This window comes from Anarrhichthys ocellatus, unplaced genomic scaffold (assembly GCF_004355925.1).
Source record: "Anarrhichthys ocellatus isolate YVR2014 unplaced genomic scaffold, GSC_Weel_1.0 scaffold5, whole genome shotgun sequence".
In the NCBI taxonomy this organism is placed as follows: Eukaryota; Metazoa; Chordata; class Actinopteri; order Perciformes; family Anarhichadidae; genus Anarrhichthys; species Anarrhichthys ocellatus.
Genome location: NW_022280035.1, coordinates 15,706,082 through 15,721,113, shown reverse-complemented (window position 1 = coordinate 15,721,113; position 15,032 = coordinate 15,706,082). Strand labels below are relative to the sequence as shown.

The 15,032-nt window shown below is 42.6% G+C and overlaps 1 protein-coding gene and 1 pseudogene across 1 annotated transcript; both read left to right on the top strand.

Moving 5' to 3' along the window:
* Positions 1-28: 28 nt before the first annotated feature.
* Positions 29-2,373, top strand: LOC116382471 (zinc finger protein 454-like; annotated as a pseudogene).
* A 1,096-nt stretch (positions 2,374-3,469) lies between these two features.
* Positions 3,470-14,488, top strand: LOC116382580 (acylamino-acid-releasing enzyme). The gene is made up of 21 exons (XM_031845761.1): positions 3,470-3,828; positions 6,613-6,748; positions 7,397-7,472; positions 7,561-7,636; positions 7,764-7,876; positions 8,084-8,218; positions 8,384-8,475; positions 9,049-9,086; positions 9,181-9,302; positions 9,397-9,457; positions 9,963-10,057; positions 10,515-10,566; positions 11,529-11,629; positions 11,786-11,918; positions 12,046-12,129; positions 12,228-12,308; positions 12,645-12,733; positions 12,885-13,078; positions 13,197-13,299; positions 13,736-13,842; positions 14,014-14,488. The coding sequence occupies exons 1-21, from the start codon at positions 3,711-3,713 to the stop codon at positions 14,129-14,131; spliced, it is 2,124 nt and encodes a 707-aa protein (XP_031701621.1). The 5' UTR covers positions 3,470-3,710; the 3' UTR covers positions 14,132-14,488.
* The last annotated feature ends 544 nt before the right edge of the window (positions 14,489-15,032 follow it).

The following is a 15,032-nucleotide window of genomic DNA, read 5'->3' as shown; positions in this document are numbered from 1 at the left end:
CACAGTTAACGAGCTGCTCGCGTGCCGCTGTTGTGACACCTGACTGGCGCTTGCCACATACGAGCTACTGCGGTGCCAGTGACACCAGGAGGATCTCGGCGTTGCTGGAGAAAGTATCAGTTAGCTCCATCTGTATGTCTGGATAAACATGTCTGAGTGGACTCTTAGCTCTTCACCTTTTCTATGGATGTTTTTCCTCTGACTCATCTCCCGGTAGCCTACAAAGCTATTGAACTTAGCTTAGCATGCTAGATGGAAACAGACCGACGGGGACCGGAAGTTAGCAACACAGCGCTAGTCAGAGTTTAATGGAGAGTAAACAGTGTTTCTGTCGTTGTGTGAAAATATCGAAAGTACAAACGCTTTGAACCGAGTGGACTCTGTGTTGTTTCGCTTAATTTAAAACGTCCGGATTGTCTCCTGGTGTCCTACGGAGCTAATGAAGTTAGCATGCTAGCAGGAGGTGGACGGACCCGAACGTAACCAAGAAACACAGCGCAGGTCGTTAGTTAGACGGTTAGTTTGTCTGGAGGAAACGTCTCTGTGATATAGTGAAAATGTCTCAAGTCCAAATGCTGAGATCTTTAGTCAACCAGCGACTAACTGCGGCTGCTGAAGAGATATTTGGTCTGTTTGAAAGAACGATAGCAGAGTACGAGGAGAAACTGTATCATACAAAAGAGGAGAACGAGCGACAACGGAAACTACTGGACGCTGTTTTCAACCCGGAAGTCCGGAAACAAAGAGCAGGTTGGTTCACTTCTCTCAGTTATCAAACACTGTTTGTGCTACGGCTGCTAACTTTACAAGTTAGTTTGTAGTGAGATTCGGTTACAATTAATCTTTTTCTTCTTCTTCTGATCTGTTCTCTCAGCTTCTAGCTATATGACAGAAAACATTTCTGTTCCTGAGAGCGTCTAGTTCCTGAGAGCAGTCTCTAGACGAAGTTTATTAGTTCAGATTGTGTCATTGTTGTCACATTTCAGTTTCATCATCTTTACATGGATGTTCTCTATGGCGGACTACCAAGGTGGAGTGCTATTGGTTTAGAAACGAAGTGCACCTATGATGCACGTCCACGGTTATGTTGTGGCTGCTTCTGAAGGTTCTATCCACTGTTGGCAGGTTTACGTACATTAGTCAACTATAACTGCCCACAGTTGACTTTTTTGCCATGTGACTATTGATGACTTCATTGCTGCTGGTGCGTTGTGTCTTTACAATTTGTGTCGTTATGTCTGCTTGGTAACTGCACAGGGAGTGTAAGAGGGAATGATGGCAGGAAAAAAAAAGTGTATGTACTGGAGACTATTTGCTCAATACTAACATTTCTTTGTAACGTCTCTGTGTGTGTTTTCTGTTTTCCTGCAGATGTCCTGCAGCTGTTGGTGGTTAAGGAAGAGGTTCCCCCTGAGCAGCAGGAGTGGAGCTCCAGTCTGGACCAGGAGGACCCAGAGCCCCCACACATTAAAGAGGAACCGGAGGAACTCTGGACCAGTCAGGAGGGTGAGCAGCTTCAAGGACTGGAGGAGGCTGATGTCAAGTTCTCATTCACTCTTGTGAAGAGTGAAGATGATGAAGAGGAAGCTCAGTCCTCACAGCTTCATGAAAGACAAACTGAACAGATGGAGACAGAAGCTGATGGAGAGGACTGTGGAGGACCAGGACCATACAGGAACTCAGATCCAGATAGACATCAAGGACCAGATACTGATGAGAAGACTGGAGACTCTTTTGTCACTGATAACAGTTATGATTGGAAGGAGACCAGAGAACCTCAGTCAGGTTTAAGCTCTTTGAAACCTGATGAAGTTTCCGTCAGTGATTCAACATGTAGTGCTGGTGAGAAACGTTTTAGATGCTCTGATTGTGGGAAAACGACTCTCAAGATTGCAGATCTGAAGCAACACATGAGAATCCACACAGGAGAAAGACCTTACAGCTGCTCAGTGTGTGAGAAATGTTTTACTTGTAAGGGAGTTTTAAAGAGACACATGAAAGGCCACACAGGAGAAAAACTTTACAGCTGCTCAGTGTGTGAGAAAGGTTTCATTTGTAATGGAGATTTACAGAAACACATCAGAATCCACACAGGAGAGAAACCTTTCAGCTGCTCGGTTTGTCAGAGATTTTTTAACCAGCGTTCAAATTTACAGAAGCACATGAGAATCCACACAGGAGAGAAACCTTACAGCTGCTCAGTTTGTCAGAAATCTTTTAACCAGAGTTCATCTTTACAGACGCACATGAGAATCCACACAGGAGAGAAACCTTTCAGTTGCTCAATTTGTGATAAAAAATTTCGGGACAAGTCAGCTCTGAAGGTACACTTGATTAAACATACAAAAGGCAACCAGCTTTAGTGGTTCTGTTTGTATACAAAAGGTAAATCTGACACACCACATGGCACATAACGCAGGGGGAAGAACTCTGGTGCTTTTTATCCTATTTTTATTCAAAAGCATGTTTTGATTTGAGAGTGTTGCTTATTGATTCCACTTTCAGATTTTGAATTGTTTCCCTTAAAACCCTGTCCTCACACACAATTAGCAGCCGCTTGTGATTAGTGACACAATAAACCTTGATCGCTCTCAGAGATCCATGCTTTGTTTAAATGAATAAATTGTTAAATTGTCAATATGTCTTGTTTCTTCAGACTTCAATCATCCAATCCACCAAACAACACCAAACGAGAGTCAATGGCAGAATAAGCTGTTTGGCATTGGCAGAGAAGATTTGGCAAATTTTTCATGGGCGCAACCCACATACTCAGCTCTGCTGCTCATCCCACAAATGCATGTTCCTTACAAATGTGGCACCATTTGTAAGGGAAATAAACAGGCTTTCCAACAGTATAACATTTATTGCCAAGAAGCATTGTTACAACAAAGAAATAATCTACCAAACACAAATTTCCTTACTTTTTGTGCTATGTTTGTATAATATAATTCTCTTTTGAAATCAAATTTAATTCTATCTATATTCTTTGCTTGGAAAATATGTTTTAGCTCATGACTGGGTTGTTGGCGTACGCACCATGTAGGCACTTTAATATGAATATATATATTTTATTCAGAATATACCTGGTAATTAGAATGTAATATATTTAGCTTGTTCGTTAATCTGTCAATGGAGCCTCAGCCTTTGTAAATCTATGTGCAGGAGGCTCCACCACCCTGCAGATTCTGTAGTCTGTAACCACAGAGGAGAAAAAGTATTGTACAAATGAGCAGGAGCGACTTATATAAACATGCTGACTCGCTGGTTATTCATTTCTCAAGAAGTAAACTATAATGACATTTTAATTTGTGTTAGTATTACTATTAACCAGTTCATCGGTAATAGTACTGTTTACAACAAAAATCAAGAATGACTATCTTTGTGATCGTCCGCTGCCCCCGTGCGGTCAGCTTTCTCTACTACACCCCTCCAAACGGAGCCAAAGTGGTATCGTCCGTTCGTGATTTCAACATGGAGGCGCTGTTAGAGCAAACACCGTTGTGTTTTTGTATTGTGGACACATTCATGACCGCAACTTCTGTAAACTGAGCCACGCAACTATTTTAACCCTCCGAGCAGCTGCTAACGGTGTAACTGTTGTGCTTGGTGCACGAGTTTGCGCTTGTCCGAGCTGCTCGTGTGGAGCGTGCTAGTGTGGTAGGTTGGTGATTTAATGTGAGCTCAGTGCGCGTCTACGGCAGCGGACCCAGATGGAGCCCGGACAGGTCACCGGGGTGTACGGAGAGGTCAGCCGTTTCCCTGCGCCTGTTTCTGCCCACGTGAGAGAAGAGCAGCTCCCGGAGCTCCGGACATACACCGTGACTGCAGGTGTCTCTCTCTCCCTCTTTCAATTCAATTCTAAGAAGCTTTATTGGCATGGGGAACATACGTTCATGTGTGAACGACAAAAAAGAAAACTAGCATACAGAAATGCGTGAGCAGAGGAGTGTAACATTACAACATTATAATGAAAAGTAGAAATACACATACGTTTTTCTGAAACTCTTAAAGATATACTACATACATATAACTAAAATGGACATGACAGCTACAGAATATGGGTACAAATAAGAACTGTGTAACTATTGCAAACATTTTTTAAAGAAATGTAGCCTATTTAAAGGTGTGTGTTCTGTACAGTGTGTTATGTCTATTTACAGTGCAAATGGTCATTGCAAGAATCCTGACAGTCTTCTTGGTTCTGTTCTATTGGACGCTGTTTTCCTGTCACAGCAGCTCACACATATTGCTGCTGTTTTGGCATATTGCTGCATTTCAATCTGTGGTGTAGTTCTTTGTTGTGGGTTGCTATCTTTTAGGTGGTTATAAAATCTAAATATTCTCTTTTGAATTTTGATAATTAGTGGGTATCGTCCTTCTGCTTGCCATGCAGTACCTCATGATTGGGTGCTGGTATGTCCAGGTAGACTGTGATTTTGCTGTGGTCTGATCGGGGTGTTAGTGAAGTAATCTACTGTACTGTTACCCAGAGATGAGCTGTAGGTGTACCCCTCTCTCTCACTCTCACCTGTTGTGTTTGCACCTCTGGTTTGAACTAATGTTTGTGAGTTTTGCTGTTGATGTGAGGCAACAGTGAAAACCATATTACCAAACATATGGTGGCACTTCAATGGGATGGATTACAAATGTCTGCTGATTTGTTTCTTACTGTTTGGAAATGAATGGAAACTCCCCAAAAATAAGAAAAGACACATTCAGAAACCTGAAACCACACGGGGTTATTTGGAAAATGATCTGCAGTAATGTAAATGAAAAACGGTGATATACTGTTTTAAACAGAGAGTATGATGAAAGAAAAACTGTCCTCTTGAAGCATGAAGCTATTACATGTTGAACTTCCCCTCAGTGTCACACACAAAGAGAAAATATGGACAAAGAGTATCGAACCTTTCTAATTCACGGTCTGAATTAAGTTTGTATACTGCGCGATATGCAATATTTATTTGTAGGTATGAAAATACCTCCTTTGAATGCTGCATAATTACAACATAGCTGTAAGAATCTATTCCTCTGTTTCATTTAAATACTCATCCATCCCTATCAGAGCTGCTGTGGTTCGGCAGACACGGCAATGTGATGATTTCACTCTTCTTTGAACCTTACCAGTGATGTCCTGATGGTTGCACTTGAGGAAAGTTCACGAGCTCATAGATATCAAGCTGGATGCCAGTTTGCTCAAAAGCTATCTTGTGCACAAAAGCTGATATTTTAGATGGCACAAGAGGAACACAGTCTGGCCAGTAGTTATCCAGAGACATCTTCTCCTCTTATCAGCATGTTAACCTAAATCAGCTGGTGCATTATGGAGGCAATGAAAGAAACCCTCACTTTCTTAGATTTCAACCAGCCAGAAGGAAAAGAAACGTCCCTGTGGGAATGACTACGACCGCCAGCATTTCGTGACCACCTGCTGTCAAAGGCACCCTGCTACTGACGACAGTGATCTTTGTCTTAAGGGTTTAAAAGGGTTTACAGAGGAAACCATCTGTTTCCCTGGAAGAATACCGATCAACATGACTGTTGTACCTGACTGGATATTGAACACTACGTTTGATTGTGGGTTCAACACCACCAATTTCCACTGATTCAAGCAAAGTTATACAAGTATGGCTGTTTAAATGTTAAATAGAATGTCTCTTGTTGCACTGTCCACTTTGCTGCTGTAATCCTGCAAATGTCCCCCGCTGTGGGACTAATACATGATTATCTTATCTTATTAATACATTTTATTTATAGAGCTTTTTTTCAGAGTACTCAAAGACACTTAACATAAGTTAAAATCACCGTCGAAAACATGAATCGCACGTTAAAAGCAGCTCTAAGAAGGTGAGTTTTAAATGTGTGATTTGAATGACAGGTTTGGGGAGAGAGTTCTAGAGGGAGGGGCCTGCTGTGGAGAAGGATGTGTCGCCCCATGAAGGAAAGTGATGAGCAGAGAACTAGCTATGTGTCCTGGTGATTTCATCGACGTGTTCGAAGGAGAAGTTGAAAATAACTCTGAGGTTGTGGATGTGTGGGAAGTGAGACGGAGTGGAGTAAACAACGGCGAGGACGATGTTGTGAGGTAGTTGGTGAGAGTGTAGTGAGCTGCAGTGGGGATGGATTTAGTGGAGATGTAGAGCTGGAAGTCATCAGTGTAGCTCGGCTGTTAGTTGAGAGGCGACAACTTGTTCCAACATTTGTAACAGAAAGACGGAGACTGGAGATGGGCCTGAAATGAGTCATGACATCAGGGTTGAGTCCAGGTATTTTGAGGGATGGGGCGACAGCAGCCAGTTTGAGTGTTCAGGGGTCTGAAGCAGAGGTTAAGGAGTTAATGATTTCTGTGATGAGTACGGAGACAGCTGGAAGACCGAACAAGTTCAGATTAGATTGGATCCAGAACACAAGTGGAGCTTCTCATTCTCATAACATCAACATTACATAATGCTAGGGCAGGAAATACTTTTTGCGAGCATCCTCCAGTTATTACAGAGGTGCTATAATATGTCTTTGGCATTTTAAAGTTGAACAATAAACATAATCAAATCTTTTTTTTTTTTTTTCTTTTTCAACCCATCTTGGAAAACCTCTCACCACGTTCACATTCAGAGTGGAGTCAGAGCGACCTGGTCCGAGGCTCAAGACTTCGCTACTCGCAGCAGTGGACTCTGATCACAGACAGCAACGACCACAAGAGCATCAGGACTGTCCTTCCACCGGGACCCTGTGTACCTGTGTCTGGAGAGTGAGTACACACACACACACACACACACACACACACACACAAAATACTATGAGAAAGAAAGTGAATGACCCTCGCATTCAACAGGAAGCTCATGTTTTGTAAATTTAAACCCTAAAACCCATTGAGATTTCACTAAGATCTTGTTATTGGCATTTGTTGAGTAAAGGCAGGTTTATTCCTACTTTAAATGTAATACTTCTTCATAATATTGTTGTTGCTGCTGCTGCTTGAATATAAGATCTGAGCAGCATCACATATGAAAATTTGGTCATATTTGTCATTGATGACGAAAGTACCGCACGTACTTCTGCATTTACGGTTTTCATTTATTGAATTTTGTAAAATAATATTAAATGTCCCACCATTCATTCTTTCAGACCATCTGCACTTATATTGACAAAAATATTGTCAGGAAATATTAGATAATTGGCAAAAAACCTGCTGGCCATTTTGGGGTTGAGTCATGTCTTTGCTTTAGCCTCTCACCTTGCTGCAGTCGTGAGGAAGCGGGGCATCACTGTGTAGCTACAGGTGCAACAAAGTAAAACAACTAAACTTTTAACCAGAGAGTCCAGTGAAACATTGCTTTTCAGCCTGTTGTTGAGTTTGTCTTCGATCGAGCGGTTTTATTTCTCTCCTGCTCTCCAGGGTGCTGAGTGGACTGTCTCCCATTCAAGGCCTGAGGACCGTTATCAGGGAAACAAGTGGCCACCAGCTCCTCGAGGTGAGAAAAACAGACCTCGGCATCCTCTGTGAGATCAACGATCGAGCATTTTGACGGACCGTTGTTGTTTTTGGTTGTTGCTGTTCAGATATGGGACCGCCACGGCCTCAGCAAGTGCCTCAACCTGACTGCTCTCAACAAACACGGCAGAGTGTACGGCGACGGTGAGATGGACGTTTCACGTTTTTTTTTTTTTACACGCGTTGGTTCTTGTTTCCTCCAAGAAAGAAATCTGATGCATCACCACCCAAAAAAATACCAAAGCATAACTGTCGCATCATCCGTTTCCAGCCCAGTTTGGCTGTCTGTCATGGTCGGAGTGTGAGAACAAACTGCTGTATGTAGCTGAGAAGATTAAGAACACATCAATAGAAACACATGATGGGGAATCTGCATGCAGGAAGGTATTACACACACATGCACCCGATGGATTATGCTCTTTATGTGCATTCAAATCAATAACATGCAGATTGTAAATACATCAGAAGGATAGAACATTTTGTAGAATAAATTCTTGAGAAGAAAATCACATTAATGTTGTTGACTACACAGGAACATGTTAATGTGTGCAAGCCACTTATTTGTCTATGTGTGTTATTGTGCCCAAACAGGACAGGAGCGTGTACTGTGAAGACTGGGGTGAGTCTCTGACCAATAAGAGCGTCCCGGTGATCTGTGTGGTGAATCTGCAGAGCGGCTCCGTCAGCGTCCTGCAGGGCGTCCCACGTGATGTCTCACCTGGACAGGTGAGGACAGAGAGGCTTTCAACTACTTCATCTGACACCACAGGATCTTTATGTTTTTGGACCGCTAGTGTGTGCAAGTCAAGTGTGAATTCATCGGGCCTTTGGTTCGAAGTGTAAATGGCGTCTTTAATAACACTGTGTGTGTGTTTGTGTGTTGTCCTCCAGGCTCTGTGGGCTCCCGGCAGTCAGTCTGTGTTTCTTGTCGGTTGGTACCACGAACCTTTCAGACTCGGACTGCGGTTCTGCTCCAACCGCAGGTCAGACTGATGCTTTGTCTTCTGATTCAGCCAGAGTCAGCATGAAAAACAACAGCGACTTAAGCACCGAAATAAACAAAACTATGTGGAGTGAAGTTTATCTACATATCCAGGAACAGGACAGGAACCCTGTCATTAAAGAGAAAAAGAAGCTCTCAGAAATAAAATGACATAAATGATAGCGGCACATTACTTATTTTAAGTCTTCCTTTTACCCAAACACTTAAATCACTATTGGTCTGTTGTGAAAATAATAATTACTCTTCTTTTTTTTTTTAATACATACCGTATATAAAAGTACTAAAAATGGCCACATTTACATAAAAATATCAGTCAATCATTGTTGTTATTGTTACAGCATGTTGGTGGCAGGGGAGGTCATCTTCTTATGTGTGAGATGTGCTGAATCCAAACTGAAAAGGAAAATGGAGAACAGCAGTGATTGAGCAGTAGCAATGTTCAACATTAAGTTTAAGAAGTGTCAGAATAAAGTTTTTGTATAGCAGGGCTCACACTCAACAGTTGACATTACAGTTTCATTTTGTGTCTCTCACTCTTATAATTCTGTTCCAGGTCAGCGTTATTCAAGCTGGACCTGGGTGGAAACTGTGGTGAGCACATTCGTCTCTGTGTCTTTGTTAATGAATCACACACACTCTCTCTGCTGCTTCGATGACTGAACTTTCCTACCTCCCTCCAAACCAGAGTGTCTGTCTGGGGACAACTTGTCAGTGTCCTGTCCCAGGCTCAGTCCAGACGGGTCCACGCTGATCTACCTGCAGGGTCGAGTGTTTGGACCTCACAATCAGTGCCTCAGTCTGCAGCAGGTACACTGTGTGTGTGTATCTGTGTGTGTGTATCCGTGTCGATGTGTGTGTATTTGTTTTCGTTCTGTTAACAGCGACTGTTACTCCTCCACAGTTGGACCTGAGGAGCGGGAGGATGTCCACCCTGTTGGATGTTGTCAACACACCACAGACTGGTAGGTTACATACTGTAACACTAGCGATGTGGCAATGTCGGTTCAAACGTTCATGTTCCTGCTGACCGGCCACCATGAGGTTGACAGTTGAGGTTTTGAGTGAAATGTCTCAGTAACTATTGGATATTTATTTCACACATTCATGCTTCCCTCAGCTTGACTTGCAGCAACTTTGGTCACCCTCAGATTTTTCATCTTGTGCAGTCATCGGGCAAAAGTAATGACGTTCCCATCAACGTCAGCTGTACTTAGCAGATGTTAGCATGCTAAATTAAGATGTTCATTATGATGAATACCTGCTAAATGTGCAGTGTTGCAGTTACTGTCTATGTTTGCTTGATTTGGCACGTCCTACAAAAATGCATTAAATTGTCTGAAGCCCTTAACAAAGCAGGATAAAAGAGCTGATGTGGGGAGTGATGGAGTGCTCGATGGAAGACCAGCATTCAAAAATATATAAAATCAAAGGTAAAAGATGAAGTCTATCCATGTCACTTTGTTTCAGGTGAGTTTGCAGGTGTGTATGAAGCTCTGCCACCCTGCTGCTGGTCTGCAGACGGTCAGAGAGTGGTGTTCAGCAGCGCCCGAAGAAACTGGAAGGTAAAAACCTCATATTTAAGGAATACTTTGACTCTAATCACTAATTAACAGGCTTTATCTGATTTGTGACATTGTTACACAAGCCGAAATGTAAAAATCCCAGATTGTGTTGATGAGTGAGTTTAAGAGGTTCTGGTTGGTGGATTTTCTTAACTTCGAGCAGAGCTAGGCCAGCTGTTTTCCTTTGATTCCAGTCTTCATGCTAAGCTTAGCGAATCAACTCAGACATTCGAGTGGTATCAGTATTCTTTTTTAACTTTCGGCCCGAAAACAAATGAGATTATTTCCCAAATTGTCAAATTATTCCTTTAAATTAAAATACCTACACTTCCCGACCTTTTGTTAATATATTTTTTATTATTTTGTGTTCATCACAACCTCGTATACATACTTTCCATAACTCACCTACCCTCTCTCTCTCTCTCTCTCTCTCTCTCTCTCTCTCTCTCTCTCTCAGGATCTCTTTATGGTCGACAGAAGATCAAACAAAGTTACCTCCCTCTCTGATAGTAAGAGTCCATCCTCTCCTCCACCTCCTCCTCCCTCTCTTCTGTCCTCATCTCCATCTCTTCTTTTCCCTTCTCCTCCTCCTTTTCCTCTATCTCATCCTCTCCTCTCTCCTCTGCTTTCACCTCCTCCTTTGCCCTGTTGGCCTCCTCTTCCTCCCCCATTTCCTGCTATTCTTCATTTTCATTTTCCTCCTCCTCCTCCCGCTGCTCCTCTCTCTACTCTGTCATCGTGTCTTCCTCATACTCCCGTCTCCCCTCTTCTTCCACCTCCCCCTTGTCTTTTTCCTTCACTTCCATTTCCTTCCCCTTATTCTGACTCTCACTCTCCTCCTCCTTCTCCTCTTCTTCCTGATCCTCCTCCACCTTTGTATCTTCATCATCAGGAGCACAAGAGAAAACAGGAAGGTACGACAACACCAATAGGTGTAATGTTGCCACCAAAATAGTATCGAGGAATTTCAAAATATTAGTCAAAAGTTGCAGAAACCCCACAGGAGCATGCTCTGAGCGCCGAAGATGACACAAAATGAAAGACAAATACAATTTATGGATTACTGCATTTCATCACAGTAGTAACGATAATAGTTTTTACCGGGATCTATATTATCTATATCTATAAGAAGTGCTCAGATGTAGGTTTTATAGCAAGAGCATAATGTTGCTGGTAAAGTAGACTTACAATTAAGACAATTTAACTATCCAAAGTAAAATAATTTTATTTCAAATGCATTTCCTGCATGCCGTCTACATCTGTGATTTGGATATACTGCTGGACATAATATCATCAATAAATACGCGTTCCATTTAATACAGGTACATCATTTCAAAATCCCTTTAAAAACTTTGACCAGATCTTCATCTCTTTGTTATGTTCCGTCTATTGTGCCTCTACTGTGTTCTGTGTCTTCATCACTTCTTTTTCTGTCTTTACTCCCGTCTCTGTTGTTGCCTCCTCTCTGCAGGTCTCTCTGATCTTCCAGCTTATGGCAGCTGGAAGCTGCTGACAGTCCAGAAGGACCTGATGGTCGTCTGCTGCTCCAGCCCTAACACACCTCCCACTCTGGTCAGACTGCACGGCAACACAAGTATTATGCTACAATACAGTTTACTGCATTGTTAAACAAGATCATTCAGATTAAAATGTATTTATATATTTTGTTTAATAGACCACGTGTGTGTATGTGTGTGTGTGTGCGTGTGCGTGTGTGTGTGTTTGCAGAGGGTGGGTTTCCTCCCTTCAGCAGGTGAGGCTGTGACCTGGCAAACTCTGCAGCAGCCCATGATGACCTTTGACTTCCACTGGACAGTTCTCGATGTTACACCTCCACCAGAGGAGGACAACACACACTACTGTGAGCATGAGACACACACACACACACACACACACACACACAAACAAACAGTGGGTCAAAATGATGAAGATCACTCACTCTGTTAATATGAACCTCGCTATGATGTCTCTCTCCTCTCTCTCATCAGCTGGTTTAGACTTCGGGGCTGTCTTGGTTAAACCGTCTCGTCCCCCCAATGAAGCCAAGATACCTCTGGTCGTCTTTATCCACGGTCTGTGTTTACTTGTCTGTGTTGACTTCTCTTTTCCAGGATGGAAATATGTTGAAACATTTTGCTTGATTTATATTATGGTTTGTTTGCTCCTCCAGGTGGCCCTCACTCCCAGTTCCCAGCAGAGTGGAACTGCACCACAGCTGGACTGGCTAAACTCGGCTTTGCTGTGCTCATGGGTGAGATCCCTCTGTTCCTCTCAGACACACACACGCGCACACACACCCACACACGCGCACACGCACACACTGGCATACTTACACTTGAAATGGAGATGGACGCTCATTTGCATTTAGTTTACTCTAAAAGTGTCCTGTGTCTTCTTTGTGTGAGGGTATGTAAAATCAGTTTAAACTTATCCCCTTTTTTAAAGAAAATCTATTTTTACTTTGGTGAAAATCAGTAAAAAACTGAAACAGAAATTCTGCTCAATCCACATGATCAAAGGCTTTTCCATGTCTCTTTCTCATTAAGACGTCTTCCCTCTCTCTCCCTCATTCTGTCTCTCTATCTAGTGAACTATCGGGGATCCACGGGGTTCGGCCAGGCCAGCATTTTATCCTTGATCGGTCAGATCGGAAGCCAAGATGTAAAAGATGTGCAGGTACTGACTAACACAGTCCTGGATAGAGTGAGGTTGGCAAAAAAACTAGTATGTAAGAAGAATCTGTGACTTTGTTTTTTGTCAGTCATGTGTATATCCATAAAAAAGATCATTGTCACCCTGGAACTGAAAATGATTTGTCTTTGCCCAGACCGCCGTGCTTACTGCGCTGCAGAGAGACATCGCCCTTGACCCCGATCGATTGGCTGTGATCGGTGGTTCTCACGGGGGTTTCCTGTCTTGTCATCTGGTCGGTCAGTACCCTGAGTTCTACAGAGTGTGCGTGGCCAGGAACCCTGTCATTAATGCTGCTACTTTATTGGGCACCAGTGACATAGTAGACTGGTAAGACACACACACACACACACACACACACACACACACACACACACACATGAGCTTTAGCTCCACTGCAACACATCCTAACCACTTTAATGTTTTTATCCTCTCTCTGTGTCTTCAGGCGTTACACCAGTGTGGGGCTTCAGTACTCGTATGACCAGATACCCACTGCTGAAGCCCTGGCTGCCATGTTAGAGAAGTCACCCATCACACATGCTGCTCAGGTCAGACACACACCAACTTTAAATACAGTGTTTTAATCATAACGTACTGGTGAGATAATAACCAACACACTCTTAAACCAGAAGTTATTATCTCCACCAGGCTTTGGAGGATACGCGCACGTATTGTAAAGAATAGACCTGAAGCTTAAAAAGCTTCAGGTCGCGGTTACACCCTTGAGACAAAGCTGAGACTTGAAGCCGGTGCAGACATCTGCAATGATCACAATGAGAGCAAAACTGTTGCATGAGACATGCAAGTTGAAAATCCATATGATACGCTTGCGGTCTAGAGTCAGTTAGACAATTGTAGTTTGTATTCATTCAATCAAACAATACAGCAGATGTTGTTACAGACACACCTGGAAGGAGATCTGCGCTCTACTGACACACACTTGGTTTCATGTCAGTGTGTTTATCTCTGTGTGTCTGTTTGTAGATCAAGGCTCCAGTGTTACTGATGCTGGGGGCCAGAGACAGGCGAGTGTCTCCTCATCAGGGTCTGGAGCTCTATAAAGCACTGAAGAGCAGAGCTTCACCTGTCAGGTACAGCAGAGCAAACATTAAATGCACTTAATAAACAAACCTGGACAATCTGATCAAGGCAACAGACAGGGCAGGCACTCTTGTCATTCCCCCCCCCCCTTCACCCTCATCAAGACAAAGATTGTGATTATTGAAACAGATTTTTCAGCATCGTTCTGTTTGTCCATCCAGATTGTTGTGGTTTCCAGAAGACGGGCATTCTCTGTCCAGAGTGGACACGCAGGCCGACTGCTTCCTCAACACAGTGCTGTGGCTGCACCAGCATCTCTCAACACACACGGATGCATGAAGGCACACACACACACACACACACACACACACACACACCTACGTACACATACACACACAAACTGTGATGAAGCTTTGCTGAAGGAGTTCTGGATAAATTAGTTTACTATCACAGCAGTTGACAATCTTGAACATACCGATGCCTTTTTGACAACAAAAAAATGTCCATCGATCTATATGTGATGTACTCAATGTTGTAAAAAACGTTTTCAAATCAAAGCATGTAATAAAACAAATATCTTATGAACCTGTATTGATGCATAGAGTCATGTTTGGTTACTCAGTGATACTTTTAGTGATACTAAAAACGGTCCCGAGCTATTAGTTATTAATTGTTTCCCCACAATGATACAACAAATGTTATATTACTCCTCCCTCAGCTCCCAAGATACCTACTTAGATTTTAAGCCTGTTGACATTGAGTCAAGTCTGCAGTCTTACAATATCTTTCTGCAAATGTATAATATATACAGAATATATAGACCGAGCAGGCTGGCAAAGATATTCTACGATAAATGTAATTTGTATAATGTCCAGCAGATGGCAGTCTCTATCTGTCTAAACAGTTTTCCTTTTTTCCATTTATTCCATTCATGATCCATTTACCTTTTCTATACCAGCTCTATGATTTGTATATGACTGTTTTTAACAAAATTAAATGTATATGGATGAATCAGTCGGCAAAAGATCAATTTATACACATTAAAATGAGTATATCTCTGTTCCATGCAAGTGAGATCCTCTTAGTGGCCAATCAGTTACTCAGCCTGGTGGCCTTATCATCACTCGCTCTTGATTTTTCCAAAAAAGGAAACGGGGGAAAAAACCCTGAGCTCAAAGTGATGCATGTAACGTATACAGTCACGTTTAAAATTTGGCTCTTTTGCTTCACAGATATGTAC

Coding starts and splice junctions, on each gene's coding strand:
- LOC116382580 (XM_031845761.1), top strand. CDS start 3,711: ATGGAGCCCGGACAGGTCACCGGGGTGTACGGAGAGGTCAGCCGTTTC. Junction 10,058..10,514: donor GCGCCCGAAGAAACTGGAAG/GTAAAAACCTCA, acceptor TCTCTCTCTCAG/GATCTCTTTATGGTCGACAG. Junction 12,309..12,644: donor CGGCTTTGCTGTGCTCATGG/GTGAGATCCCTC, acceptor CTCTCTATCTAG/TGAACTATCGGGGATCCACG.